At 43.3% G+C, this 26844-nt stretch overlaps 1 protein-coding gene across 2 annotated transcripts in view; it reads left to right on the top strand.

The window, feature by feature from the left end:
• The window catches only part of Plekhm3 (pleckstrin homology domain containing M3), a 160826-nt gene that overhangs the window by 53814 nt on the left and 80168 nt on the right, over positions 1-26844 (top strand). For both annotated transcript variants that reach the window (XM_031367753.1, XM_031367754.1), the window contains exons 4-5: positions 6217-6362; positions 16469-16662. In XM_031367753.1, the coding sequence (XP_031223613.1) occupies positions 6217-6362; positions 16469-16662 (340 nt within the window). The remainder of the gene's footprint in view (positions 1-6216; positions 6363-16468; positions 16663-26844) is intronic.

Below are 26844 nucleotides of genomic sequence, written 5' to 3'. Positions count from 1 at the left end.
TTTTTTTTTTTTTTTAAAAAGTGTATATTCAACACTAACTTCTTGTTGTTTGTTTGTTTCTTTGTTTGTGGGATAGGCTCTTACTTTGTAGCCCTAGCTGTCCTGGAACTCACTATGTAGACCATGCTGACCTTGAAATCACAGAGATCTGTCTTCCAAGTACTAGGATTAAAGATGTGCATTCACTACATGCTCAGCTCAACACTGACTCTTAGATAGTTGTAGACAATAAGCTAGGGAAGCCAAGTTGTTTATGGCTTTACTCCCAATTCTTGACATTTCTTTCTTTTTTCAGCACCTGATGTAGGGTAGGGGTCAGACCCCTACCTTCAGCCATTCTAATCAAGGGCTCAGCCACAGAACCACATCACCAGTCTTTACCATCCCTAATGCTTATACAGTACCAAGTCATTGGACCTCTGCTTCATTTAGAGAAAATATAGTCTCAAGAGTCCAGACCTATTCAAAGTCCAGGCCTTGAAGCAGCACAGAGCCTTTTACATAGAGCGTGTTTATGGCAGCTCACAGGATCCTGCCAGGACACTGCGGGAAGCAGGATGGAGAACCTGCTCTACAGCCTGGCTGTGGACACTGCATTCTGTCCAAGGCTATGGCAAAGAGAATGGGAAACTCTTCAAATTCCCTTCTGCTTTTTTCTTTCTCTCAATCCCTCTTTAAGGACCTGGTCTTTTATGTACACACTCATTTGATCCTCTTGCTTCAGCCACTAGAGTGTTGGGGTTACAGATACCATGATGTCTTAGGTAGGCTTTTTTTCTTTCTGTTTTTACAGAGGAAATGAAAATGTATTCTCTTTGTCTCATTCTTTCCTTCCCGATTTTAGAAGATAGGGTCTCTAAATGATAGCCCAGGTTAGCCTTGAACTCCTTCCTGACCCTCCTGCCTCTACCTCCTGAGTGCTGGGATCACACACCACCACCATCAGGCTTTTTCTCTTCCCTTTTTGCAAAGGCACTTTCTTCTCTTCTTCAGTCTTCTTGTTCTATTTCTTATTCTTCAGAGCATCTCTACCTGCCAAATACAAAGCAAAATACTGCATGACCTCATGGAAGAATATGAACTCTCATGTTACAGGATGGAAAGTGGCTTGGAGTAGCTAGCACTTTCTCAGTGACATAGACTCACCTAGGAATGGATCCAGCCTCAGCTCTTGTCCTTCCCTGTTGGGCCTCTGGGTGCCCTGGTTTAGGGTAGGCGCAGAAGTTGACAACTGTTAAGCAAGGAGAAGGCTGTTGGCCCCTGCTCAAGACCTCGGCCTCAGTAACTCCATATTGCAGCCGGCCAAGCTAAGTAGGTACATTTGTGAGAAGAAAGATTGTGCTTTGTGGAAAAGTATGCCAGAATTTCTGTTCCAAGCTGTAGATTCTTTTGAATGTTTTAGTAAAAGACCGTTTGCGAAATGGACTGTATATGGAGCAAACAGGGTTCTGGGTAAATGGTAACATTTGTTTCCAAAAGAGTATCAGGGGGAAGCTAAACTCTTAGAGCATGTGTTCATTAAAGATGTGAAGTGGGGTGGGAAGCGATAAAAAAAAAAGGCCAGTGAGCTCTCTTGTGAAATACTTTTTTGTTCTTATGAATTGAACACTCTGAAAAGTTTCAAAAAGAACCTGGGAGAATGTGTTTGCTTTGATCTGACATGCAGAGTGTCCCCTTCCACAAATGCCCTTGAGTTTAGAAAGTTATTGAAAATCCGTTTGAAAGTACATAAAAATATATGTAAATAAGCCCTAATTAGTTATTTCAATTAATTATTGTCTGTCTACTTTGCAGCTCTATTTTCCCCCCATAATGTTGCTTTTCAGGGTCCACTTTTGGCACTCTTGAAAAAAAAGTTTCTTAACAGTCATTTTTAAGAAAGCGCACTTTCCCCTGTTGAAAACCTCACACATACAATGATAAATTAAAATCCCAGATTGTGCCTGTTTGTGAAGAATTGCTTCAGATGTTTTCAGTCCGTGACCTGCAGTATGACAGTGAAGGAAATTTCATCAGTGAAGGGAATTTCGATGTCAGTCAACAGAGCGGGGTTCCCTTCTTGAAACAAATGATGTGTGCTGTCTGGAAGGCAGTGGCTCTGCATCAGGTCAGTGGCCTCTCATCGTCCCCCTACCACCCTGTCTCTTTCAAAGGAAAGCACGTTGAAATCAAGGCTAAAAGGCTTTAATTCTCTGCAGCTGAACAGGAGGCTTCCTGGTAGACCTGAGAGCGCTCTGGGCCTTACCTGATGGTACAGCTCTTGCCGAGCATGTACAGATCTTCAGTCCCATCCATAGCATGGGCAATAAACACTCCTAGACTGGGCTTGGGGTTCTTTCCCATAGTGATGTTTAGAAATTGACCAAGAACTGAAACTATTAGTTTTGGAAGACATGACAATATAATTTGCACTGTTATTTAGAGCTTCAAGGGACCTTAGAGGTCTCTGAGAAACCAGGGAACCAGCCCCAGCCTTTATCCATCACAGTCCCTGGAAAGGAACAGGGAAAGATGCTCATGAGAAATATGGATTTCCGGTTTTTACCCCATCTATACCGAATCAGAATCGTCTTGGGGAGGGCTCTACATTTGCCACAAACAGCTAGAAAACTTGGATGCTCGCTGAATTTGCCTGTCCATCGATCTTCACTATCCAGTTTATTTTATTATGAGGAAGCAGGCCTAGAGAGTTGGATGGGTCAGGTTCACAGCATTCCCTGGACAAAAGTGCTCCAGGCTTCCAGGCCTCTGGCTTAGCACTTCTCTGTACACCACGTGTTCAAAGTAGTGTCCAGCATGCAGACAAGAAAGGACTGAAGAACTGAGCGTGACTCCACAGAAAGCAGTGAATGCTCAAGGGCCACAGGTAGGAGTCATAGTGTTGCCCATGTCCAAGCTCAAACCCCAAAGAGCCTTAGCTGTGTTCTCTCGGCCGTCTTCCTCACCTTCTGGAGCTCAGAAGCCTGTGCAGAATTCTGAGCATGTGGAGCTTGTCTCAGTGGCACATGTAGTTGAATATCTGCATAGGACCTGTGTGCTCAGTTGAAATAATAAACAATTTTTGACTATAGGTTTTCTTATGCATATTTCTATACGCAAATTTGTTTCTTAAAATGTTGCATATATATGTTATAGAACACTATAGTAATGTCAGATTGCAGACCGGTAAGCCCATTAATACCTATCATTATCTAGGAGATACTTACTAGTATTTAAGATACCCCAAACAATTGAAATCCCAAACTTACCTAATTAATTTTTTCAATGTTCTGTGGTGGGAATTTGCCTGTAATGATGATCCTGAATGTGTGTCTGCAAGATCACGTCACCTTCTAATCCATTAGGAAAGGTCAAATTCTGTTCCGTTTACTGCTCTAAGGCAGTGATTGGGATCTGGGAGAAAGGAGCGGATAAATAAGGCAGGTTAAAGCCTCATACATCAGCCACCTTTACTCAGAGCATCAGACAACTTATATTCTGAGGGTTAAAAGGAGTCACCTGAGTAAAAGCACAAGGGCAAGACAGCACCTGGGGAAAACATGGTTTTCCATGGAGGCATATAAACAAATAACTAATAATAGCCATTTGTAATGAGTATTCTGAAGAAAACACAGTCCTGTCCTCTATACCTGGGAGGGGTACAAAAGCACATTCTAAGAACAATTCCATGGTTTTTAAGATGCTAAGGTCACAAGCTCATGTCTTGATTTCCTGGAGTTTTCTCACAAGCTCTCAGAAGTCTCCTCAGGCGACTCCATTCTTGATCGTGCTCTGCCACTGTGTCTTTTCAGTGTTTAGTCAGTTTGACTATTTGCTAATTATCAGGAACAGGCTTTAGAACAGGCACCATGTTTTAATAGGGATAGCAATGAAAGCAGGCTGTTTGAAGAGGCAGGCAATAACGTTCAAAGGATTAATTTTGAGATGACTATAGGAAATTGTCTTTTATATGTATGTGTGTTGTATGTGCCAGAGGGTTCCTAGTTTATCATGCCTCGACACAAACATTTATTGGTTGTCTACTATGTGTTAAACTCTCTTTTAAAAAAAGTCTATCTGAGAAGTTTACAGTTTGGGTCTCCTGGCTGGAGAGGCCCATAAAAATGCATCACAGTTCAAGGAGGCATGTGCCAAATGCCAAGTGAGTAGAGCAGTCTGAATGCAGCAAACAGCGTAGTCCTGGCGTTTACTACCCAGGACGCTGACAGCATCTCCTCCGTCCAACAGAAGCTCCTGTGCTCCTTATTGTCTGCCTGTAGTTTCTCATTCCTCAGGTAGGCTCAGAAGTGGGCCCATAAGGATTCTGTTGCTACTCAAAAGTTAAGACAGGATAATAATTTTAAGAACTATGGGAAGATCTACTCATTGAAATATGCCACTAACATATTTGTATGTTTTAGTCCCCTCTGTTGATAAAAACAAGAGGATCAAATTCTCCCATGCAGAGGATATCCTGTGAAATGGAATGGTGATTAATGCCATCTTATTTGTGATGGAAACTGTTAGCTTTTGTGATATTTTCACAGAATTTATGTGTATCTTTGTAGGTAAGCAGTCTGTATTAGATAAATGGTTTGGGTTTTTTGAAATGATAATGGGTTTTAACACTGATTGCCATACTGTCCATTATCATCATCATCATCATCACTGGAAGAGTAACTTAGTTTTATACTTAGATCATGAACTTGTGTCAGATTTCTTTATGTATTTCTGACACCCAACCATGAGGAGTGCCACTGGGAAGGAATTCTATAGTGAGAGCTGTATAAACATGTCAGAATAGTGATGCTATTTGCATAGTATTCATCAGCCTTGCTGGGGCTCTGAGGGGTAGGATGTTTGTGCCAAAATTTCTGTGTTAGTAAAAGGAAGCTGAGGAAACATGGTCTCCTTGGGAGCAGGGCCTTGGTTATTGCCAGGTCCCCTGCAGTCCCTGGATAGTAGTGCTTATAGAACTAGGAAACTCTCAGGATAGGAAAAGGCATGAGCAGTCACCCACCAGCAGCCAGTGGTCTTCGTAGCGGGCAAGACTTGTTGAGGCAGCAAGCACTCAAGGCATTGGTAGAAACTGACATGTCTGCTGTGTTGAGGGTGCAGTGAGCACACTGTGCTTACCTGGGGATGATGTGGAGAGTTCTTGGGCTGGAATAAGTAGGTTATATATCCAAAGGAGAGGCATAGGAAGGAAAACTGCGAAGGTGAGATGGGGCCAGGCAAACCCACACTCCTTACATTGACATTTGTCAAGCAAAGAAATGCTTTGTGTCAGTTTGCGGTCATGTTGTCACCAGACCAGCTGACACCAGATCCAAGCTCTACCTTTGATTTGCTGAGTGATCTCACACAACACATTTAACACTGAAAAATCCTTCCCTCTCTGTCTTTACCTTCCTTCCTTTTCTTCCTTTTATTGTTTTTTTTTCTTGGTTTAGTTTTGATTTTCTTTTTGTGGACAAAATGTCATGCATGTCACACAGGCTAACCTCAGTCTTAATATATAGCCAAAATGACCTTTAGCTTCTGATCCTCTTCCCCCTGTCTTTGAAATGCCTCTAGATGCAATGCCACCATATCACGGTTTTATGCAGTGCTGAGGGTTGAACTCAGGGCTTCTTTTATGCTCGGCAAGTATGCCACCAGCTGAGTTACATCCCTCCCTCCTGCTTTTGTTTCTTTGAGACTGGGGCTAGCTAAGTTGCCCAGGCTGCTTGGAACTCTGGATCTTGCCATGTAACCTACACTGGCCTTGAACCCAAGATCTGTGCCCCAGGTTCTGGGACTGCAGGGGTGGACCACTATGCCTGAGCCGGTTATTTTCATCAGTAAAAAGAGGTCTCTTTTCTCAGAGGTGTGTGTAAGCCAAACCAATCCATATTAGAAGATCCCAGATAAATATGTAGTATGAATTAGTTTCTGAAGAGGAAGGTGTGAAAATAAAGGTAGAGTTGTGGAGAAACTGCTCCCTGGTAGCCATGTGCAAAAGAAACTGAATCAGAGAAGACTAAGAACAAGGTTCTAGTTAGGTGACACAGTGCCTATCCCTCAGGAGGTGAAGGGGTCAAGACTCTCATGCTAGGAAGGAGGGGACATATGGATCCATGTGCTGGCTGCAGCTTTTCTCTGCTACAGACATCATTGAACTTAAGGGCTGTATAGCCTTGTTCTTCGGTGTTCAGAGTCCAGCAGCAATCATAGTCTGTTTTTTGCCTTGCACAGGGTGCCAGCGATCTATTGGTCTCTCTAACGGCAAGGCCAAGGTGTGCAATTACAGCGGGTGGTACTACTGTAGCAGCTGCCACGTGGACGACAGCTTTCTCATCCCAGCACGCATAGTTCACAACTGGGACACCTCAAAATACAAGGTAGGTGCCAACCTTGGGTACACTTGATGGTGGCAATTCGGGTATTGGTATATATTGTCAGGTGGATTTTAAAGATAACTATAAACTGAGGCAAATTTAATTAGATAGTATTATAAAAACAAAACAAAAATAAAAAACAGGATCTTACTTTGTAGTTCAGACTGGCCCCCAATTCACAATGCCTCTGTCTCTAGCTGGCATTGTTGAGCTAACAGACACATCCCATCATGCCCAACTGTGCCACCAGACTTTATCTAACGCTTCTTACCCATCTCACTGTTTAAAGATTTTTTTATTATGATTCTTAATTTTTTTTAAAGATTTAGTTTGTTTATTTCATGTGTATGAGTACACTGTCGCTGTACAGATGGCTGTGAGCCATCATGTGTGTGGCTGCTGTTGAACTCAGGGCTTCTGCAGGGCTCCTCTCACTGGGGCCCGCTCGCTCCACTGCAGCTATCTTCAGACGCACCAGAAGAGGGCATCCGATCTCATTATGGGTGGTTGTGAGCCACCATGTGGTTGCTGGGATCCGAACTCAGGACCTACGGAAGAGTAGTCAGTGCTCTTACCTGCTGAGCCATCTCGCCAGTCTGATTCTTATTTTTTTAATTTTAAAATATATGTATATCTTAAGGTCTATTTATCTGTCTATCTATAAGTTTTTGCCTCTAGGTCTTGATAATGAACTCTAGGTGCTAAGAGAATTCTATACAGTTGGAGGCCTCTCTTGGATTTTTATTAGAAAATGGAGACTGTTCATGAACATGCCTCTGATCTCTGGAGGACTCAGAGTGTTTCTTGTGATCAAATAGCACTGATTCCGGTGAGGGCCAACCTGTCCTCAGGCACAATCAGCCCTGGGATCTGGAATTCTAGGAGAAGCCATGAGGACTTCTGGGTAGCAGCCCACTGAAGGAAGAGTACCGTGAGTGATCCTTGAGCACTTAGCAGAACTCCTGTTTGTTTATTAAAGAATGGGAGCTCATGAGAAGGTTGGGATACGCTAAGAGCTTTGCACAGTAATGACTAGCAGACAAGGGAGACACCCAAGTAGTATATGAACAGTACATTTGTCAGCTGTAAAATGCAAGTCAACAGGGGAGGAGGAATGCTCAAGGCATGTTGGGGCATCCTCATGTAAGAGGGTAGAGAGAAGAGGGGTAGCAAAGGGTGGCAGGAGACCAGGGGTGAGTGAGCAGTGAGGTAGAAGGAGCCCAGGCGGCCTGACAAGCCATGTGAAGAAAGTCCTTCCAGATGAACTGTGACAGATGCTGATAGGTCACCTAAGATGAGCCCTGAGGACTGACCATTGGCTTCAGTCATGTGGAGGTAATTAGAGACCCTAATGAGAGCAGTCTGAATGGAAAGGCAGGAGCCGAGTGAGGTCTGACTGGAGCGGGCTCAACATAAAATAGGAAGAGAGAAAGAAATGACAAGAATAGGAGAAGTTTTACTCAGAAGGAAGAAGACAGCTGGGGAGGGACTCAAAGGGGAGCGGGTCAGTTAGGTTTGACTTTTGTTTTAATAGAAAAAAATAACAGCATGGTTTTTTATGCTGATGTGAACTCCCCAGGAGAGAGGAGAGAGGCTGGAATAATGAAGTTGAGAGAGGGAGAATGGCATTCTGTAGACAGCAGGGGAGTTGGCCAGTGGCTGAACCGCGGAATGAGAAAAAGGAGTCTGAAAGTGTGGGGCAGATTGGAAGCTCAGGGAAGCTCTTTCGTTTGCACCAGTGGTTTTGGTCAGATTTCTTGGTTTTGATATGTGTGATCTTAAGAGATTGAGTTTCCATCTGGGTTTCTCTGGAAACTCTCTCCTGCTAATAGGAAAAACTGGACAATCAGGAAACAGCTCCATCAGCTTACCTGCAGGCTTCTCTGAGCCACACATAGTCCTCAGCCATACTTCTCTTACAGAAGGTTTATTCTCCTGCTCCAGTGTCAGCCTTAGCCCCTCCTTTTGCCAGCAAGGTTTTACTAACTCTGGCGGATCTGTGTTCATTAGACATCTGTCCAAGGCATGCCTCAGCCCCATCTTGAGTGTTTGGTTAGTGGGAGACAAATTCCTTGAACTGTCCCAAGCTTCAGTTTGCTAATGTATAAAATGAGCCCAACCTGTCTAGGCCAAGTCTTGGCATTGTCACTTACTGGGTAAGTTATTCAGGCTCTTGGTGTTTAGTTTTCTTGTTTACAAGATGAGGATAATATCACCTGAAGTAGTCCCACTGCTTGAGCGGCTCACATATGTGAAGACAGTAGACTGGTGCCCAGCACACATAAGCACTGTGCTTTTTTGTAGTACACACATTTATACTTGAGTATAAATACATGTGTGGAGTAGGTTATTAGAAGAAAAACACAAAAAGATTGGTGGCTTGAGCTCTCTCAGGGATCCCATCCTCTTGTTTGAGAGCTGGACAGATGGCTCAGTGGTTTAGAACATATATTATTCTTACAGAGGACCTGAGTTCAGTTCCCAGCACCCAAGTCAGACAGTTTATAGCTGCCTGTAACTCCAGCTCCAGGGGATATGACGCCCTTTTCTGGATTCCTTGGGCACCTACACTCGCATTGTGCATTCTTCCACACACAGACATTTAATTACTTTTTGTTGTTGTTGTTGTTTTAGTTTAGTTTAAAAAGAAAAGCACTACAAATGGGCTGGAGAGATGGTCTAGCTTTAAAGGCTAGACTCACAATAAAAAATGTAAGAAATGGTGTGATTAGTATTCCCAGAATAGAAGTTAGTATTCTCAACACCACCTTATTTATATAATTAATTGCCTACTATATGTTTCTCTGTGAAGGTGGGCTGAGGAGGGAGGTGTGGCTTAGCACAGTTGGTGGCACACAGTTCAGGTAAACAGAAGTGGCTGCCAAGTGACTGAGAGTGAAGCCTATCCCATGGGCACCTCCGACTCAACACACATTCTACATGGCCTTCATCATATTCACTAAATGCATACTGCCTGCAATTGCAGATGGAGATATTCATAGTCATGTGAATGGCCCCACGTCTCACTGCCAAGCATAGGAAACATCCTTGATTATTCCCTCTGACAGTATGGGAATGGTACCTGTGTCCTGGCAATACAAAAACCAAGACTTAATTTTGACTCGAGGTCGTGCCCTCAGCCCCTCTACCCACATGCTCTGAGGACTACGCACATGTTCTCAGTCACACAACAGCAGTTGGCTGCCTTCTAGTAGTGCTTCTTGCCTTCACTCCTGGTCCTAATGGTCTTTACCTCAGGTGCATTTCCTACTCAGTCCCTGTCTTATTTTTTCATCTTACAATAGAGGTAATAATAATGTGTATGCCATAAGGCTATTCTTTTCTTGCATGAGTCACAGAAGGGCCTAGCACAGTATCCAGTGCATCATAAGTGCTCAGTTAGGACTAGACCTGCCCATAATTGTCTTCAGAATTAGTACAGTTCCCTTTGTGATCTCTAGTCCCTCTCTGGCTCCTTTGTCCACATCTATTCCCACTAGTCTCTTCCTCCCATAAAAACCCTTCTATCCTTTTGAATCCTTAATCTGCCAGCCTGGCTCATACCTCTTGGCCTTCTTTTGCTCTCACCTATTCCTGCAAATCTTAAAACCTGACTTGAACCTTATTTCTTCCTGTAATTCCCTCCTTCCTCTCCTAGACAGTTATCATGGCCTCCTTCTGTATCTTGTACTTGACACTCCCAATACAGACTCTAAGTATATTATTCGTGTGTGTATGAGATAAGAACATATTTAGGGAGGCAGGCTGGTCAAATTCACTTTACATTAATGTGCTTGGAGGAGAGCTTTAACAGCTAACACCAAGCAAGAGAGAGAAGTAATCCTGTCCCTGTGATTCTCTGAGAGCTAGGGCTGGTGACACCTGCCAGCAGAATGCCTATCAGTCAATGGAGCAAAAGCAAAAAAGGAGGCACTGATGGCAAATAACCAAGGCAGGCATAGTTCTTGAGGGGCATGGCTGTTCACAGAGAGCTCTGAAGACTACGGAAACCACCAGTCTAGCTGATGCTGAAGGCTGGGATCTTTCTGTAAGATGGGCCATGGTGTGGTGGTCCTTAAATAACTAGACTTGATTGGAGGGAATAGGTAGCTAATTAAAGATATTTATTAGGTACACTCACTTCATTCACGCTGCACATGAGGAGTCAGATCACTACTTCCCACATTCTCAGTGGACCAGGGACAATTTTTACTGCAGGAACACAGCCAGCTGATTTTATCTGGATCATCTGTCACTGGCATTGAGGAACTATATTCCATTTAGTCCAGCATCTGTCTGTCTTTGCTCAGATACCAGGAATTAGCTTAATGCTCCTAATTGTGAGGATCAATTTAGACCTATCAGTTTCTAAATCCAGACATCATTCTGTTAGATCTGCGTACTGTCCTTAATAGCAAGTACGTGACTGCTTGACTAGCCGTTGAAAAAATGGTTTTCAGAGCAAAGTAAAATTGTCTTCTTAAGCATTTCCTGGCTTCCCTCTGGAGTATTAGTAATTATAATTACTTTCAAAAGCAGGATTGCATCCATTTCTGGTGTCTATGCTACAGACTGAACTGGGCTTCATGGTTGGAGGAGTTAAACCCTATCCTTAAATTCTATAACCATTTTCTAATGAAATTCTCTTTGAAGGTAACTTCCCTACTTCCCATTCAGACCAATCAGACACAGTTAAAACACTCAACTTTCCTACCATTTCCCCATAGTTATGCTTTTAAAAAACGTGTTGTGTGTCCTAGCCTGAATATTCACATTCCATTTAGTTAGGGGTTTTCCATGTTACACAAGCCTATCTCTCCATCTTGAGAGGCATTCAAGACAAACTCTGTTGCCTCTAGCTGCCTTTCCTCTTTCTTCATTACCGACTCTAACTGTGTTATAAACTTAGAAATAAGACCAAACTGTTAAAATTGTGTCTGAAGTAAGAGTGTGTGGCTCAAAGGGAATGCAGTTCCTGCCCTCATGAATGCTTTTACTTCAGTGGGGGGGGCCAGACATTAAACAACTACATAAATACAAAACTGACTTTGGACATGAAATACTTGTGCATGGTCGTCATTGTTTTAGAGTGGAGCTCAAATGTGAGCCTACATGCCAGCGCTGCCTAATTGCATCATAGTCTGTCTCTGTTTGCAGCCTACCTGCCTTCTGACAGGAAAGAAGGATGGAGGAGGAACAGGGAGCACTTCTTTTATAGAACAGTGAGCAGATAAGTTATGGTAGAGTAATTAAAAACTGAAGGCACTGTGACTACAGACAACAGAGCACAGAGCAGGGTGTCCAGAGTCCTGGTTCTACTCTACTATGACATGACCATAAATAAGTCATCTGAGGTCTTTGGACTTGATTAAATACAGACAATGAATTAATTCACTATTTTTCAAAGTGGATTCTGTGGAATACTCACAAGTTTGGCACTTGTGAGTAGGGCTCTTTTGGAAGGCCACCATCTTGATGAGGATTGGAAAGAGGCAATGAGTTTACACCTTGGTCAGAGGAGACAGTGAGGTTAGAGAAGGTCGTTCTTCTTCCAGTTGATGAGTGGAGCATAAGCCAGCCTTTCTCTCAATCTTCTGCCCACAACAGGGCTGGAACCACACAAGACTGTCCTGTCTATACTGAGGTAGATTAGAGGAGCAGATGGGTTAGGCGGTAATCCTTACACTGTCCTGTCTATACTGAGGTAGACTGGAGGAGCAGATGGGTTAGGAGGTAATCCTTACACTGTCCTGTCTATACTGAAGTAGACTGGAGGAGCAGATGGGTTAGGAGGTAATCCTTACACTGACCTGTCTATACTGAGGTAGACTGGAGGAACAGACGGGTTAGGAGGTAATCCTTACACTGTCCTGTCTATACTGAAGTAGATTGGAGGAACAGACGGGTTAGGAGGTAATCCTTACACTGTCCTGTCTATACTGAAGTAGACTGGAGGAGCAGATGGGTTAGAAGGTAATCCTTTCCCCCCTCTCCTCGTCTTCCCCTTCTCTTCTTATTCCTCCTCCCCCACTCTTCCTCCCCTCCTTGTGTTACTGTTGAGCCACATTCTTAACCCAACCCACGCAAGTGTCTCAGAGTTTGGATATGAGAACATGTTTCATTTTGAATCACCAAGAAAGTGCTATGTAGCCTATTTATTTTCCTTGCACTAAAGAAATCTTTTCTGTGGGACTAGTAATCCTGGGACTATAGATTGAGAAAAACTGGCTAGATTATTTTTTCCTTCCCTTATTATGCTAAGATCATGGCCTCCTGTGTTTTCTTTGGCCTTTTTCTCCTTTAATGAAAACGGGTCCTTGCCATCACTGCATCATTTTCAGACTGCATCTGTGGTTGACTGTTTATTTCCTGTGCCATTGCTTCCTTACCCAGGGCTGTTTTGTGGGTGAACACGCCAGAACAGTATTCCAGAATCCTCTCAGGATTGTGCAAACCTGAGCAACATCCAGTAATTCTGCAATTAAGAGGTAGTTGTTACACTGTGACAAAATGTATGCTGTGTTCAAATCTGCAATGATTACACTTAGTGTTCAGATTACATGTGTCCATTTGCCAGTGCATGCGTGCAGTCACAGATTTGGTCAACATTAGTTTGTAACTACTTTCAGTGTGATTGTGCTGTCCTCTCTAGTTCTCCTTCCTGTGACAAGGAGGGCCATCTTTCTACTCGGGTTCCTTTCCTCATAAGTCGTGTATACTGCAGGGCTGTGAAGACAAGAGTCAGCTCACACACCTCAAGAGCTCAAGGAATCAGAAACATAAGGGCAATGGTGATGCCGAGTCCCCATGACATACATCTTTCTGTTCATGCACTACAGGGGCAATGAGACCAGGCAGAGTGGTGCATAGCTCTAACCCAGTGTTCTAGGCCAGTCTAGGATAGCCCATACTTCATACTACAGTCTGCAGAACCAACAGTGAAAGGAGAGAAGTCAGACCTGAAAGTTGCCCTCTGACCTTCACGGGTAAAACATGGCATGAAAATGTTCTCACCCCACCAATCATCCACAGCCACACACTCACACAATAATGATAAATAAAAATAAAAAAGAGCACTCTGGCATTTTTGGTTTTATTGTTTTGGTCTACAAGAAGGACAGTAGCTCAGCTATTTATTGAGACACACATGGTGTTAAGCTGTGACTCATGCCGGGTTTAGATTAGCAGAAAAAGAAACTCCTACCCAAGAATGCCATTGACGTCTTCCCTTAGGTTAATAAGAGTAGAGCTTCTTCCTTAGACCAATACTCATTTAAAAGGTTTTCTTTTTGGAAAGATAAAAGTTTCTTTGGAAAGAAAAGTTTTTCTTTTTTATGATAGAGGATTTGAGTGTTAAATCATCTTGCCAATAAAGGGAGGAAAACTTTGAGAGCTCAAGGAATCAGAAAGAGATTAATTATAAAGCTCTGTTTTGCAAAACTAACATTTATTTCATGCCAAATTGCAAGTGTTCCTAAAACCTACCTTACTAGCCTTTGTGAATGGAGTGGAAATCAAAGGACTCTGGGCTCTGAAGACTTCAACCGTGAGCTCAGCCTTGTTGCCAAAAATGGCTGCAGCAGCCAGGGATGTGTTCTCACACCCAAGCAGCCAGTGATGCACTCCATGGGAGGAGAGCGCATTAATAAATTGGGAAGGCAATACCTTGCCATTACTGAAGCCAGCTCTGTTTTTCCTTTTTCCTCGTCTTAGCTTATGAATGCGGCTGTCAGTAGCTGCTGTCCTATTAGTGTCCCTACTTTTACTGTCTCTGTGAAAGATTTTTTTTTTTTCCCTTTTGCTTTTGGGCTTAAGTAGCACCTGAAGAGAGAAGCCTTTTAAGGCCTGGGAGACTGGCCAGTGCCCTGTCCTTCTGTTCTCCTACTAAAAGGTAGCATTCTTAACCTAATTCAGCAGGGCCCTGGCTCAGTATAAACACTGTTCTGTACACCCAGGAAGACTAATTGAATTGTACAATACATCATTTTTTAGCAACAGTTTCAAGTGGATTGTACTTCACTTCCCTGAACACCATCAGGCTTGTTTTCCTCATTGAAAATATATAAGCGCAGCTGACATTTAAACAGAGTAAATACAACACGTAACTTAGTATTGTCGTTCTGCAAGGAGCTGGAGCCGGGAGGTGCCAGAGGACAGGGCCATAGCTGCTTTGTTCTTCACAGAAGGCCTGGCCTGCTACACTGTCTGGCATGTACTCATGTCCTTGCTTCTCAGATGAGAGTAGAGGCTACTGCACTCTGGTACCTTGTTGTTTCTGATCTGGTAAAGCAGCTAAAGATCTTGGCTAATTCTGGGGCTGCTTGTAGCCTGGATTTTCAGTCTATTAAGCTCCTTTAACTTTGTCACTCTCTGCATGGCATCATAGGGATAGACCACACAACAGATATCTCAGAAATAATTGCTTATAAGTGCGTGTATACACACACGTGCATACACACATACATGTTCTCTCTCTCTCTCTCTCTCTCTCTCTCTCTCTCTCTCTCTCTCTCTCTCTCTCTCTCTAAGAAATGATGCAGTGTACCCAAAGGAAGTGTAGCTTTCCACTTTGAGAAGACGGTGATGCTGAACATCATGGCTGTGTGTAACTAGTAGGCTTTTAATAAGTGCGTAATAACCTCACATCTAGTAATCATACTCCCATATTGCATGTCGGGGGACTTAGAGATTTTGTCAGCCTGTTGTGCCCTCCTCACACTTTCCCGGCCATTCTGTCCATCCAATGAGCTTCCACTTATCATTCCAGACCTAGATCCAGTGTTGATTGCTTCACCAGGCCTACCTGGCTTCTTGCCCCTTCCTCAGGAAAGGTGATTCTCCTCATGGAGCTGCCTGGGAGCCCTCTGTGATATGGTTTGGTTTTTAGGCTTTATCTTCCCTACTAAACAGCCAGGTGAGGGTAGGGCTTGTGTCCTCCTCATTGGTAAGCTGCTGCTGTGAGGAGGACAGCATAGTGGCTTGGCAGTTTTCTTCTCATTGAACATCATTGCTTCTGTTAGTGCTGGATCCTAGTCTTGCTTCCGGAGACGGGTAGTGGGAACTTGTGGAGAGGCTTACCTTCCATAAATAGAGGCTGAGCCAGCTCTTTATGTCACTGGCAGTTTCCATCCGAGTATCAGCAAACTGACCTGTAGAGTCCAGTCACCCACGTGACAGTGTGATGTGGTACTGAAGTTCCTCTGTTGCGGGTTGCCCTGGTACTTACTGTCTTCTCTCTTTCTCTGGCACACTATTTCCATTGCACTATTCATTTACCTCGACCTAGAATGATGCTGCTTGAAAGATCTCATAAAGGTTAGAGGTGGATGGATGTATCCACAACTGTAAGCCCGCACTCACAGGTCTCTACAAGAGCATCTCATCTCCCTTTTGAGCTGTGCCTATTTAGTCTGTTTATTTTCTACAAAAATTTTCTCCCTCCTTCCCTCCTTTCTTCTTCCTATTCTTGAGCATGCCCATGTATTTATTTTAATATTTTATTAATATTTCACAATAGTGTAGTTTTCTGTTTTAAAAAATACATTTTTAAAGTATTGAGGAATATATATCTGTGCTTGCATATTTATACAGTTTTTAAAAGACTATGAGGGTTTTTTGTTGTTGTTGTTGGTTGGTTTTTTTTTTTACTTTTTGTGAGTTTTTTGTTTGTTTTTGTCTTTTTTGGTACATTGCTTGAAATAATTACAGAGCTACAGCAAACCAAACAGACGGGGAACATTTGAGTACCTTTCACCAAGCTTCCTTCCTGGTCACACCTTGGTTCATCACAGTAGGATATCTAACACCAAACAAATCAGAAACATGACATGGTATGGTAGATCTGTGAGGGCTGTGTCATTACAGGTACAGGCTTATGTAACTACTAACACAGTTGAGCTGTACAGTTGATGAATTCCTTCCACGTTTGCCACTTGAGCTTCTAGATAAGAAGAGAAGCTACACAGTGTTTATCTCCTCAGTGGACCTCTTCCCTTAGTAGCGACCAGCAACACAACCTACTTTGTCACAAGGTGTGTTTCCTAGAAAAGCAGACAGGTGTGGAAGGCTGGGTGACTTGCCAGTGCTGACAGCCAGGGCTTGTTTTGCAGGTGTCCAAGCAGGCCAAGGAGTTTCTGGAGTATGTGTACGAAGAGCCCCTGATCGACATCCAGCAGGAGAACCCCATGCTGTACCTTCATGCTGAGCCGCTGGCCACCGTTGTACGGCTGCGACAGCGGTTGAAATCACTCCGAGCCTATTTGTTCAGCTGCCGGGCAGCAGTGGCTGAGGATCTGCGCAGAAGGTAAGTCATTGAGTGCCAGCTCAGGAAGTAATCAGATGCCCCCGAGCCTCTTTCCAAGGCAGCCCTTCTCCAATCTTTATGTCTCCCTCCTCCATCAGACTACCTCTGCCCCTGGCTTATTTCAGTTTCTCCTTTGTCCCCGGTCAGTTGAAGCAAGCAGAAATGAGCATCACTGCTCAGCCTTCCTAGCAGTGTTAACCTAACCCTGTGGGGTTTACTGGTCATGTCGGCAGGGGTTATACTTTTCTAGGCTTTACTTATTGCTTATCATACATAAGCAGGAGCAGGCCTGAAACATTTCACAACTAAAAAGTACTTTAATGGGAAAAATGCAAATAATTATTCAAATCTTTTTTTTTTTTTCTGTACCAAAACATATACTAGCTTGCTAACTGCGGCGGCAGGAAAGCAGGGCACTGAAGCACATGCCCTACGCGTCTTCTGTTCTTCACCTCGCACTTGGGACAGGCTGCTCTCTGTCTCTATAATGGAGTCAGTTCATAGTTCATAGAACACACAGGCCAAGCCAAACTCAGATCCTTAAAATGAAGTTAAAATGTGCTTGCTCTTATAAAATTCCTTCTTTTACAGTTGTATTTTATGAGCATTTAAATTCTTACCATTGGCATATATGAACCAGTTAACACTTGAAGTAATTGTTGATGGCATACATAAGTCCCTGAAATACATTTTGATTTTTTTTTCCTTTTAATTGAAATGACCAGCAGCATATATTAATCATAGTAAATGTTTCTGGAAGCCCACCTAGATAAGAGCCTTTGGAAAGAATCAAAGTGATAGAGTTTACAACTTCAAATTCAATTAGATCCAAAGAAACTGGCATGACCCCAGGCACCTGAAGAAGACATTTTAGAAAGCACTAACTGCAGATAGTGAAAGGTACATGCTATGCAGATGAGCTCCTATGAAATAATAATGAAAAAGCAGACCATGGAGCACAGTGCTTCCCACTCAGGCACCTAGATGTTTTTCCAGAAAGCAATAGAGACTTACTTTCGTAAAAGCTAGGCAGATCTTAATTTTAAAAGCTCAGAACTTTCCTGGGGGCCCGAAAGATGGCTCAGCAGTCAAAAATACTTACTGTATTCCAGAGGATTTGATTCCAGGCACCCAGCATGGCAGCTGACAACTGTCTGTAACCCTTCTGCTGATGGGCAGTTCATGGAATGGTGTGCATACACACATGTATGCACAACATCCATACTCATGAACTAAAAAATAAGTACATCTAAAAAATTTCTCAGGACTGGCCTTGAAGGACAGTTGAATTCTATGGTTCCATTTCATTTAGTGACTGAATTAGATAGAAACATTTCTTTTAACCCTCAAAATATTCTCATCTGCTACTTCAGTACTTTTTGGATTTGTTCAGAGCTTGTGTTCCCTGTGCCTATATTTGTGGATGATATGAAAAGCTACACATGGGAATCCTATTAGATACCTTTCTATTATAATATTTAGCTTTGGTTAAGGTATCCCAAATACAGCATGCATTTGGAAGTTAAATAGAAGGCCCCCTCCTCTAATGGATAACTGACAGTCTCCGCTCCAGCAGTCTCGTGGCTTGTGGCATGTACTATGCCTTATAGGTAGACCAGCAAGAGAGAAGTGGAAGTTTAGGGCAAAGGCCTTGAGAGGCTAGTCCCAAAGCCACGGGAGTGAAGACAGCCATCCTTTTCCCTTTATTCACTTCTGTCTTCTGGGCTTGCTCCTAGCCATCACATAAAGCAATGCTTTGAGTGGCTGGATGGACAGAGTCAGGGAAGGAGGAGAAGCCCAGATGGGTATAAATTCCAGCTGAGACCACTGAACAGTGAATGAAACCAGTCACTTACTAAGAGTGAGGAAGATGTTTTTCCAGGTAGCTTCTCCTTGCTTCCCTGTTGGTCCTTTACCCACCTATCCAGACCTATAAAGAATTTGAATGGATAAATAAAAGAAATAACTGATCAGATGAATCAAAATATTTAGTCAGGCATGTCTCTTGGGAAGACCAAGCCACCCTAAGGCATATAATACTGTTCTTTACCTAAGTCTTTTACCTTCCTGCTTGCATCTATCTTGAAGCCTTTACTTGATAAACTCCAATTTTGCTATATTTAAAAGTGTACACTGCAGTTTCTGAGATAACTGTTAAACCTTTCCTCTCCCAGAACTGTTTTAGAACCTTTAGAACTAGTCTAGCTAATATCACTCTTCCCCTCTCCCATCAAACCTTTACATTAGATGCGTTATTAAAGTTCATATAAGGGGTTCAAAGTGTGCCCAGTGTAGCTGAGTGTATTGTTCTACTTTCTCTCATATCCTGTACTTCAAACAAAGACTATTGTTTGACTCAGGATAGTCACAGTAGTGGGAATGAAACACGTTTGCATAACTGAAGCATTCACAACAGTGCTGGTCCATCGTAGGCTCTCAGTATATAGTATTATTGTTATTAATAGTGCTTTCATATCAGATTGTTCTTACATCTGACTTCAAAGACCTTTGATAAAATGGTCTACTTAAAAGCTAGCCCTGATGTCCTCTCTATCAGAACTAAGGCAGTTCTGCTGCTGTCTGAGGAGAGAGGCACCCAGGGAAGTGTTGTAGGAAGCTTCTTGGTGTCCAGGCATGTGGGACTCATCTGAGTGCAAGCAATGAGACACCGTTACCTAGCCGGCCTTACAAGAAGCCCACTCTTCTTTGTTTAGTTTCCATTTTCTTAGATTCTCTCTGCTTAGGTATGTTAAGATGACGTTAGGGTTAGTACATGCCTGAATCCGAGGACTAAGTAGGTGAAGGGAAGAAGATCAGGAGTTCGAAGTTATCCTTGGCTATATTGTATATTTAAGGCCAGTCTGGGCTACCAGAGATTCTGTCACAATAAAGTGCAATAAAAATAAATAAAATAGTATTTGGTGACTGGGTGATGAGGCAAATACTTATAACCCTACATTTATGAGGCTAAGGGAATAAGGGTGCAGATTCAAGGCCATTCTGTGCTATAGAGAGAGTGTGAGGTCAGCCAGGGTTATTGCAAGACCATGTCTAAATAAATAAGCAAACAGAAAAAGTGGATTAAATAAATTAAATAAGCAAACATGAAGTGAATTAAAAACATAAAGGGAAAAAGATAAGTATACTAGGGATAAATAGTACACTTACAGCTTTCTTTTTATAATGGTGAGCATGTGGACCAGGTAGGTCATTTTATGTTATTTCAGATCTTTGTGACCTTGCTCAAATATGACTGTTGAATGCAATAATCTCTCAGACTTTCTGAGGTGACAATACTTCCTACAGTAACCTGAATATAATTCCAACTCTGTTATCTTCTCTGTATGTAAGCACAGCTGTAGACATGATTATTACCTACTCCACATGCTAAAATTCCCACTTCCAGAGCCACTTTATACCTGTTCTTTCATTTTTATAGAAATGAGATTTTTTTTTATAACAAAATAAACTAACAATATCTTTCATGATACCTAGCTCACTCACAGTATACATCTTGGGTTCCCTTTTTGAGCAGAAGGCAGAACATCTCAGGGCAGGAAAGGGGCACTGAACCAGTTAGAGGAGAATGAGTACCCTTAGACAGAGAGAGGTGCCAGTGGGCAACAGGGAAACAACAACAAATATAGCAGAGAATGTGGTTCCTAACTAGTTATAAAAGGCATTTTCTTCCTGCCTGGTTTTACCTCAGAATGAGAGTGGTCATTAATCACCAGCAAGTAGGCCCAACATGCCGAAGACCTGTCAGCACCATATAAACAGAGTAAAGCAAACTGTTAATATTGCTGTCGCAAGAAAACTGGAAACAGACTGATTAATCGTATTGGCGCTTGACCGCCAGGGAGCCAACTTGGGTCTCTGCCTTATTAGGGAAGTCACAGTTTGCTTTTAGGCCCTTGTTATTGTGACTGTATGGTTTTCATCCTCACTGGTCTTGTTATTGTTGTTTAATGGATTTCTTGTTCTTGAATCTCTGCTGCAAATCTTGACTGGCAGCAGTGATTAGTTTAGAAAGAGTCAGTGTCCTCCATGAAGCCTAAAATGTTTACAGTGCTGACAGTTCTCTATGTCTGATGACTCCCAGATGGTGACCCTGCCGAATTAGCTCGAGGCCTTGTTAACTTTTTGTTAGAAGAGTTATTTATCGTGTCCACACATGAAGGTGTGTGAAGAACTCTGGGAAATCTCGGCAATGTCAGGAAGCATGGGCTCAGTAGCCACTAAGGGACATGTTCTTGAGGGACATAAGGAAGAGTTGCCTACATGCTCAACTAAACTCGGGTCTAGGAGGATGGGTATAAATCAGAAGTACCAAGTGAGGTGCCCCGAGGTTAAACTTGACCAACAGACCTGTTCTGTTTGGCCTTACAGGGGTGGCTCTGCTAAGCTCTGAAATGACATTTTAAAAGAAGGAGTTACCCATATAATGCACACATGTGCACACATACACAGACGGATACATGAGAGTTGGGCATAGTATTGCGCTTCCAGAAACTCCCAGGGAAGATGACAGGTGGCAGAGCCAAGAGAATCCTTGGAAGCTCGTAGGCCAGCTAGCTTGGCCCATGGCAGAGGAGAACAACAGAAAGGAGACCTCCTCATCCCTTCCCCAAAGAAAAAGGCGGAAGAACTTTTTACCCCAGGTTGATAACTTCAGGTTTCCTATGGTCTTTACACATGCTCCATGGTACAAACGTGTACCCATGATCATATACATACATACACATATATCATACACAGTCACACCATATACACAAAACGAAGAAGAATTTTTATTCATACACATAACCAGCTTCCCGCTTGTCTTTGAAATTCAGAAGCTCTCATTACACAGGGCTCCCCTCATTTTTATGTAGCAGCAAGCTGCTTTAGCTAGAAGACTCTGCTTTACTGTGCTTTCTGCTCTCCGACTGTCCCTTCAAGCCCAGCATCTCCTGGAGGACAGGATAAACCCTGTCCTGTTTCTCAGTCCCAGCCCATCTCATTCATTCATAGTTCTGGGTTTGTAGGCATTTTTAGCCCTGGATTTATATGCATAAGTGAGAAGAACAATACATCTTTGATACTAGAGCCTTAGCTCTAGTTGGGGGTACCAAAGATTGGCAGAAGTCTTAGATTCTGTTCTATCAAAAGCCAAACATGAAGGTACTTATAGAACTAGCAGAAACAGGACTAGGTCAACATGGACGTTTTTTACAGTATGGATTAGGGATTCCCAGTGCTTGTGCTAGGCTGGAATAGCATGCTCTCCGTGCATTTACTGTTTCCCTGCAACAGTGATTCCAGGTCACCAGAAAGCCAAATATTGCAGCTGAGCCACCAAGAGCAATGAGGGAAACAAAATAGTAAAGAGCATCTGTGCAGGTGGCTTTGTACGCCCTGAAGTTAGACATTCCTGCCCTAGTGCTCACCTCTGTAACAAGCTTTCGAGCTGGTTGGTTGTCTCACCTATACTCAGGAAACTCTAAAGACCAGGGAAAGTGCCTGAAACAGAGCACGGGCTCAATAATGTTAGCTCCCATTGTAAAATTAGCACTGAGACTCAAGGGGAGACAAGAGAGAAACACAGAGAAAGAAGCAAAAGGATGCTGAGCCTAGAGGCATTAAAGAACGAGGGTCTTCCTGTGTAAAGAGTGCATCATCTGGAGGAGTCCCCAGGTGTGGATTGTGGCCCTGCAGTGGAGGCGCAGAAGAATCCCCCAGAGGACATGCTCCAGTTTCTCTAGCACAATTAATTAATACCTTCCCCTTAGTTTTCTTCACCTGGATAATCAAACACAAAAGCAGAATAACCTTTTTTCCCACTACTGCACAAGCTGTATCTTCAGACATTCCTTTGACTACTAAAACTTGTAGAGAATGTCTGCTTTCTCTTTGCCCAGTAACGTACTTGACCCCTGGCTGGAATTGCATTCATTGAAGACATTGTGACTTCTGCAGGTTCCTGTTTCAGTGACCTTCTAGCCATCGTGGCTACACTTTCTCCTGTGTCTCTCATCTCATGACCGTCTTCATCCCCTAGTAGTTTGAGTCTCCCTTCTCTGCAACCCTGCTGCCTCCATGCCTCTCTCCAGCTCGTGAACAGTGGAATGAGAGGTTCCATCTCTGCTGCCTTTCTTCATTCTCCTACTCCCCGGCCTGAGTCTGTCTGGCAACTGCTTGCATGTTGGAAGGTAGTCTTTGCTTAGGATTCTTGATGGTCAGCTGCAGGGAGACAGAGACTCGTGATCCATCTAATAATCTACAGTGACTGGAAGGGATCAGCAGCTTGTATCTCTAGCTGCCAACTGGTTATTTCCACTGACGTGTTTATAGACGTCATTGGAGCCTGAAAACCTATCTACTGTAGCCCAATCCATTTCATTTGCTTTCAGATCATCCTTGCTGTCTGTACGTGGAACTTCATCTGGAAGCTTTGCTTTAAGATTCACTAAGAGATGGTACGGGTTTCCTTTACTTTTTGTTCATGTCACCCACTGGGTCCGGTCTCTCATCACCTGTTTCTCTAGTTTGCTAACTGGGACTCCTGTCTGCACTGGATCCCCTGACTGGTCGAGGTAACAGACATTCAGCCACAGAGCAGACTGACTAAACTGTATATAGTTCAGCTACCTGCAACATATTGCAGCACGCCTGGTTGGCCATCTGATCCCTGTGACCTGGCTGTGACCTACATGTGTGGCTTCATCTTTCACATGGCCCTTGATGGCTTATAGACACCCCAGTCAAAATCAAATGTTCATTTCCTTGACATAGCATCCACCGCTCCCACCTACCAGGACACTCTAACTTTAGGTGAACTCAAATGCTGCCTCTTCTTGCCTTTGTTCAGTGTTACCTTCCAACAGTGATCATCTGGACCACTCAGTTGATGCTTAGGTGCCTGGGTGACTTACATCTCTTCAGGCTCATTTCCTATCATGTTGACTCTTGGAAGACTCTTAAAGGACAAGATTGTTCTGCTCTGTCTTAGAGCCTAAACATCAATTAGCTGTACAATGAGTTTATGAATCATTAAAGTTATGTCATCTCATGTTTTTCAGAATTACTTACAATTATTGGGATTTTAATCAATAAGAGGGACTTTCCCAGAAGTCTTTAATTTTCTTTATAGCAGTCCTTTGCAGCACATAAGACAAAGGATACTTAGAAAAGAAGAGCCAGAGAGAGCTGGAGAGACTCTGACTTGCCAACAGTGAAACGCTGGTGAGCAGCAGAGTCCAAATGGAGCCGTGTTTTCTCATGCGTAGATCACTGCTTCTTGCCTAGTAAATGATGGTGATGTCCAGAGTTTCTATGGAAACTCTCTTAACATGTGTTTTAGACAAGGTCTTTCTAAAGACCTTGTGGCGGACTCTCACTGTGTAGAATAGACTGACCTTGAACTGGTAGTGATCGACCTGCCACTGCTCCCAGATGTTTACAGCCACTCCTGGCTCATGCTCCTGAGAAGACTCTCTTTCATTCCTCCTGAAGACTCGATTGAGGTCTTTTAAAAGAATGTGAAGAAAGACGAAGAGGTAGACGGGAGGTAAGCTGTCTGGCTGGTCTAGGCCTGGGCTCAGCAAAGGCAGTCACTCCTGGGGAGCCAGGCAGGACAACTGCTTCAGTGCTGGTCTAGGTCTGGGCTCAACAAAGGCAGTCACTCCTGGGGAGCCAGGCAGGACAACTGCTTCAGTGCCAGCAAGTACGTTTTCAATAGGTGACAGTTTGCCAGACCTTTCTAGATATGTAAAGCAAACATACAGCCATATCTACAGGGTTGCTTCATGTATGTCTCTAGCCAAAACAGATACTAAAAACAAATTATTATTTTTCACTACCATTACATATCAGAATATAGTAATACTAAAAAAACAAAGGCAAGCAGCCTCAGAAATCAAACACATTTAAAAAAGAAAATCAATTGTAAAGGCTTTCTAGTGTATTGCCCTCCCCCCACCCCACATTACCTTAGAAAACATCACCAGCAGTTGGACAAGCTTTTCTCAAATCCCATGTTTCTCCTGTGAACACTCAAATCTTTGGGTTCTGGGAAATTTACATGGCTGCTTGAGCATTTCCCATTCTCCATCACTGAAAGTGTGAGCTGGGTCTTGCTATGCCTAGTAATTCTGAAGTGCCCATTGTGAAGTAAACCTGAGCTGTTTTCTTTCCCATGCTGCTTGTGGGCAATCTACACTCTCAAGCCTGTGTCCTGAGTGACTCTGAGCAGCGCTGGGTCACACGGCAGGAAGGGAAGTCGGGCCTATTGTTTATCAAGTTCCCTCTGACTGATTGTTCTTCTGCAGCAGCAGCACACTGACTTGACTTTCCCTTTCCTCCTAATTCTCCCTTTCCTGTTTCACATTTTATTTGAATGGTGAGTATACCTAGTGTGAGTTCACTCTGAAATGTTAGTTTTGCTAAGTTTGGCTCTTTCTGTCTTGAAGAGTGCCATTCTTATTAACATTATCCCTTCAGACATGTGCTTTGTCCCATTCTTGTTTTACGCAGAGTTACGCTGCTTTTCTAGGGAGTTCACTGAAGTATGAGAAGTCCAGCTGGTGAAGTGGTCTTTTCACTTTTAATATTATCTCAAGTTTACCTATGTCCAAACCAAGCTCATAAAATCCCTCTTCCACCTTCTACTGCAGACTATCCCCTTCCTATATCATTTAAGAACACCTCCGTTCCAAGCCATACACCTTCCTCTTGGCAGATTGACAGCTTCAGCTCCAAACCATGTCTTCTCTTTCCCCTGTCAGTGCTGCCACCGAGGTCCAAGGCTCCATCGTGTTCTCCTGGACTATGGCAGTCACTGGTCCCCTGTGGCAGTCTGTTCTTAGGATTCTGGCTGCAGCTAATGTGCAGATTGGATGATGTCACTTCTGGCCCCACTGATGTAATAACTTTACCTTTCACTCCGAGCCGAAGCCAAAGCTGTGCAGTCTTGTCCCCATTAGTCTCTGTCTCACCTCCCACCACTTCCTGCCTCTGTTCCCGTCACACTGGCCTTTCTGCTGCTCCTTGAGCATACTAAGAGGGCGCCTGCCTGAGTTTCTATACCACCTGCTTGTTCTTCTAGGTCTTTATGCAGCCATCTCTTTATGGAACGGTGCCTGGCTGTATTTTAAATTACAACCAGTGTGCAACTTAATATCCCCACCCCGCCCCTTCCTCCTGTCTTCTTTCATTGCCTATTCACAGATGGCGCAGTTTGGTGTTTTGTCTGTCTCCCTGTCTTAAAGGACAAAGTTGTCTTTTGTTCCCCGTGTGCTTCTGCTCTTTCCCCCTTACACTGGGTCATGGCTTCTTATCTGTATTGCTCACTGCTATATCCCCAGGGCCTGGAACAGTTCCCGATACAGAGTGGAGACTAATAAATACTTGATGACTAAGTTCATTAAGCAGGTAAACTATTGTTTGTTAGTAAGATTCTCGCAACTTCGTTTGGTCAAACTGGGCTTTGCTTAATGCAATATATATGATTCATCGTAGAAAAATAAAATAAGAAATCACCTACTATTCTTCTACTTCTGAGCTTGTTTTCTAGATTTTCTCTCTGTAAATCTTCTTTCTCATTAAAATGGTTGCAGGTGTGCTGTTGGTCATGTAATCATGTCACTTAGTTACTTAGTTGTACACCTTGTGGAGACAGGGTCTCCGTCTGTACTCGGGTTGGCCCTAAAGTCATGACAGTCTTCTTCGTGTTTTCGGCCACTCAGACCTGGGATGGGGTCTGAACCATCTCATGAGCCACTGCCCCAAGGAGGCACTATGCCTAAGCGAATATCTTTAATGTCAGCAAATGTTTAAAAAATGATGAATTACTGAGCAAAACTGCTATTTCGTTGTGTTTATAGATATAAAAGAATATTATTATTAAGCAGTACGCGCAACAAGAGTCGTAGCAAATAATGAGATGGTAAAAGTTCTTCATCCAGAGGCTGGGAAGATGGCTCAGTAGGCAGAGAGCTTGCCATACGCCATGGGAGACTGTATGTGGAGTCCCAGCACCCACGGAAAAGCTGACCAGACAGTATGTAACTCCAGTGTCTGTAACTCCAGTGCTAGAGGGTGAACGCAGGAGGATCCCTAAGGCTCACTGGCCAGCTAGCCTAGCAATGGAGAACTACAGGTTCAGTGAAAGACCCTGTCACAAACTAAGGTAGAAAAAGAGTC

This window comes from Mastomys coucha, unplaced genomic scaffold (genome assembly GCF_008632895.1).
Source record: "Mastomys coucha isolate ucsf_1 unplaced genomic scaffold, UCSF_Mcou_1 pScaffold14, whole genome shotgun sequence".
NCBI classification, from domain to species: Eukaryota; Metazoa; Chordata; class Mammalia; order Rodentia; family Muridae; genus Mastomys; species Mastomys coucha.
The sequence above is the reverse complement of the archived record's forward strand: the minus strand, read 5'-3'. Positions and strand labels throughout refer to the sequence as shown.